We start from the raw sequence: 4,387 nt of genomic DNA on the forward strand, positions 1-4,387 counted from the left end.
ACTATCCACACCAAGGCTTCCTTAACCAGCTACTATCCTGCCTTTTACCTCAGTGGCCTGGGTGTTTGAAAATTTCCATCTGCACAGGGCCAAATAAGCATGAAGTGGGTAAGCAGAGAAAAAGTTTTCCTACTTTGCTTTCCTAAGAGCAAAACACTACAGAGGAAAGCCAGGAAAGCCAGGAATTATACTTCCCCATACCCTCTACCCATCTAACAAGTAAAATAATACAGATACCTCAGATATCTATTTCCCTAAGCGTCTATAGAGATACTTACTCAGTGCTAGCTCCATTTGGCTCATCACCATCAGAGGAAGAGGACTGGGAAGAGTCTGGTCCCAAAGGAGGTGATGCTTTAGAAGGCAGGTAATTGGGAAACTGGGATGCAGAAGAGTCATAAGAGACAGCCCAATTGGCAAAGGGGCTGTTCTGCAGCATGGGATCCTCAGAAAAAGCATGGGATTCCCCCAAAGTATGGGAGGAGAAGAGAAGAGATGAGTTGGGTCCCACTGGGAATGGTGATGGATATTTCACTTTCTGGGGCACTTGGTGAGAGAACTAAAGGATAAAACAGACGGAAAAGCTATTTAACATTTTACAAGGCTCCAAGATGGCTCCCTCTGAAGTTGTGAGTGACACAGTGGATGTTGCCAGTAGCAGAGATTGTTGAGATACAAAGTACCTAGTGAGAATAATGAGAAATGATTCTAACAGTGACGTATGAACAGAAGGCTCCACAGGCAGGACAATGAACAGTTGAGGACTCCTAGAACTATTCTCTGATATTAGCTAATCCACTTTCACAACGACTAGTGGTACTGATTTGGATACTTTTTTTGCATAGTCTTCCAGCCTTAAGTTGAGAAGGTAATATAGGTATATATGGCCTTGAAGTCTAGTAACACTGAATTACCCTAACTCCTCAGATTATAAAAATCAGGAAGCAACCTGAGTCTAATGCTAATAAATGGTCTCAGGCTAAAGGATGCTTACCATTGGCTTTCCAGTAGAAATGGCGCCCACCTGATTTTGTGGAGGGGGAGGATTGCCAAGCCTATTATTCCGAAAACCTGAAGCCAAGAGAAACATATATACTTCAATCAATTCCAATAATTCTTCAGTCAATTCTAATAATTCTACCATGTTATATTCTGCTCACCCTATATCACCTGAAAAATTGTTATTAATAAGTTATAATTTATTGAACAGCTACTATGCACCATGCTGCAAAGCTGACATAAATTACTTCATCTGGTAAGAATCTTATAAAGTAGGTATCATGAGCCACATTTCATACAAATGTGACTTGCCAAGGTTCATTTGCTAGTAATTAGCAGAGATGGAATTCCAACTTAGGCCAGATCCCAAAGACAGGGCTATTTTACATATACCAGGCCAGAATGGGGGTTGGCATCAGAAGAAGCTCAAGCTAAGGAAACGGCATTGCACCCCATCTATAAATTTGAGAAAGCAGGCCCCCCACTTTTTTTTTTTAAGACGGAGCTTCACTCTTGTTGCCCAGGCTGGAGTGCAATGGCATGATCTCAGTTCAGTGCAACCTCCGCCTCCTGGGTTCAAGGGATTCTCCTGCCTCAGCCTCCCGAGTAGCTGGGATTATAGGCACCTGCCGCCATGCTTGGCTAATTTTTGGTATTTTTAGTAGAGACAGGGTCTCCCCATGTTGGCCAGGCTGGACATGAACTCCTGACCTTAGGTGATCCACCCACCTTGGCCTCCCAAAGTGCCAGGATTACAGGTGTGAGCCACCACACCTGGCCAGGGCCCTTCTTATGTTATGTCTCTTATGACATAGAAATCAAAAGGAGAAAGCCTACCAAACAGGGATAAGGGATGACTTGTAGGATGATACAACACCAGTGAGTGATTCCACTCTGGCTCTGGAGTTCCTGAGAAACCAACTCAGTTTCCCCTATGAATAGAGCAGCTTAGGGTCAGATGGAAGCCTTACCTAGAAAGGAGGGACCCACTGGCAGTGAAGAGAGTTTGGTTGTGACTGAATAGTACTCAACTGCTTTCTTGAATCGCTCTATTTTATCTTCTGTCCTGGACTGGATGTTGGAACATCAGATTTTCAGAAAAAGAAACAACATGAGAGTGTTTTTTTAATACAATTTATAATTTGGGAGTTAAAATAATGATCAGAAATCAAATATTTAAAGAAACCTAAGACAGCAAATTTTTGCTTGGCAGAAAAGATTAGGCAGGGAGAAAGCATTATGAAACATAAAATATGGAATACTTAAAAAAAGCTTACTTATGTTTTGTGCTATTCTAAAATGACTACATGATTATTACAAAAAATACATTAGGGTAAGAGGGAAAAATCACATAGTAGGACCATCCAAAGATATTTTGGTATCTTCCCTTACAGTTTTAATTCTATTATTTTATTATTATCATTATTATTATTTTTTGAGACTGAGTCTCACTCTGTCACCCAGGCTGGAGTTCAATGGTGCCATCTTGGCTCACTGCAACCTCCACCTCCCGGGTTCAAGTGATTCTCCTGCCTCAGCCTCCCACGTAGCTGGGATTACAGTGTGTGCCACCACTCCCGGCTGTTTTGTATTTTTAGTAAAGATAGGGTTTCACTACATTGGCCAGGCTGGTCCTTTAACTCCTGACCTCAGGTGATCCACCCGCCTTGGCTTCCCAAAGTGCTGGGATTACAGGCATGAGCCACCGTGCCCAGCCAATCTTTTTATTTTTGCTCAGGCTGGTTTCAAACTCTCGGCTTCAAGCAATCCTCCCACCTCAGCTTCCCAAAGTCCTGGGATAACAGGCATAAACCACTGTGCCTGGCTTACAATATTATTTTATATAATTTTTTTTGTTGAGGTATAGCTGGTCTATTCTATACAATTTTGTATCTTGCTTTTATTATAATCATCATCTAATCTAAGTAATTTTGAATGGCTGCATATTTTGTCATTATGAATGTGTCATAAATTATGTAACCTCTTCCCTAATATCCAACAGTTAGGTAGTTTTTCACATTTGGCTTTTATAAGATATACAGCAAAGAGTATATATTGTCTATATAATTTTTTTTCTCGATTTCAGATTATGCTCTTAGGAAAACATCCTAAAAATAAAATTGATTCAAAAGTTATGAACATTAAAACCAAAGGCACTTAAACATATATAAAACCACAATATGACACCACTACATATCCACCAGAATGGCTAAAATAAAGGACTATCAATATCAAGCACTGGCAACGATATGAAATAAATGAACTCCAGTACACTGATGGTGGGAGCATACACTGGTACAGTTTGGAAAACAATTTGGCAGTTTCTAATACAATTAAATTATACTTACCATATGATACAGCAATCCTACTTCTAAGTATTTATCCAAGAGAAACTAGTACGTATATCCACCAAAAGACATGAACAAGAATGTTAACTGCTTTATTCATAATAGCCCCAAACTGGAAACAACTCTGTATGTATATCAATAGAAGAATAAATAAATTGTGGTATATTCATACAATGGAATACTATACAGTAATAAAAAGAACAAAGTATTGATATACACAATAATATGTGTAAGTCTCAAAGATATTATACTGACTGAAGAAGGGAGACACAAAAGAGTACATATCAGCTGGGTGTGGTGGCTCACACCTGTAATCCCAGTACTTTGGGAGGCTGAGGCAGGCAGATCACTTCCACCCAGGATTTCAGACCAGCTTGGGTAACATGGCAGAACCCCATCTCTACAAAAAACACAAAAATTAGCTGGGTGTGGTGGCGTGTGCCTGTAGTTCCAGGTACTTGGGAGGCTGAGGTGGGAGGACTGCTTGAGCCTGGGAGGTCAAGGCTGCAGTGAAATTGTGCCACCGCACTCCAGCCTGGGCAATAGAGTGAAACAAGAAAGAAAAAGAAAGGAAAGGAATGGAACGGAACGGAAAGGAAAAAGGAAAGGAAGAGAAGGAAGGAAAAGAAGAGAAGGAAGGGAAGGAGGGAAGGAAAGAAAGAGGGAGGGAGGGAGGGAAGGAAGGAAGGAAGGAAGGAAGGAAGGAAGGAAGGAAGGACAAGCAAAGAAAAAAAAAGGAGTACATATAAAGTTCAGGTAAAGGAGGGCCGGGCACAGTGGCTCACACCTGTAATGTCAGCACTCTGGGAGGCTCAGGCGGGGCTCACCTGAGGCCAGAAGTTCAAGACCAGCCTGGCCAACATGGTGGAACTCTGTCTCTACTAAAAATACAAAAATTAGCTAGGCATAGTGGCACATGTCTATAATCGCAGCTACTTGGGAGACTGAAGCAGGAGAATTGCTTGAACCTGGGTGGCAGAGGTTGCAGTGAGCCGAGATCACACCATTGCATTCCAGCCTGGGCAACAAGAGCGACACTC

General features: G+C 41.6%; 1 protein-coding gene across 1 annotated transcript in view; it reads right to left on the minus strand.

Annotated features, from left to right (window-relative positions):
* The window catches only part of FAM120C (family with sequence similarity 120C), a 104,844-nt gene that overhangs the window by 54,780 nt on the left and 45,677 nt on the right, over positions 1-4,387 (minus strand). The window contains exons 4-6 of the mRNA XM_017519647.1: positions 1,971-2,085; positions 995-1,071; positions 279-559 (exon numbers count right to left, since the gene is read on the minus strand). Coding sequence (XP_017375136.1) covers positions 279-559; positions 995-1,071; positions 1,971-2,085 — 473 coding nt within the window. The remainder of the gene's footprint in view (positions 1-278; positions 560-994; positions 1,072-1,970; positions 2,086-4,387) is intronic.

The sequence above is a fragment of the Cebus imitator genome, unplaced genomic scaffold (assembly GCF_001604975.1).
Source record: "Cebus imitator isolate Cc_AM_T3 unplaced genomic scaffold, Cebus_imitator-1.0 Scaffold763, whole genome shotgun sequence".
Lineage (NCBI taxonomy): Eukaryota > Metazoa > Chordata > Mammalia > Primates > Cebidae > Cebus > Cebus imitator.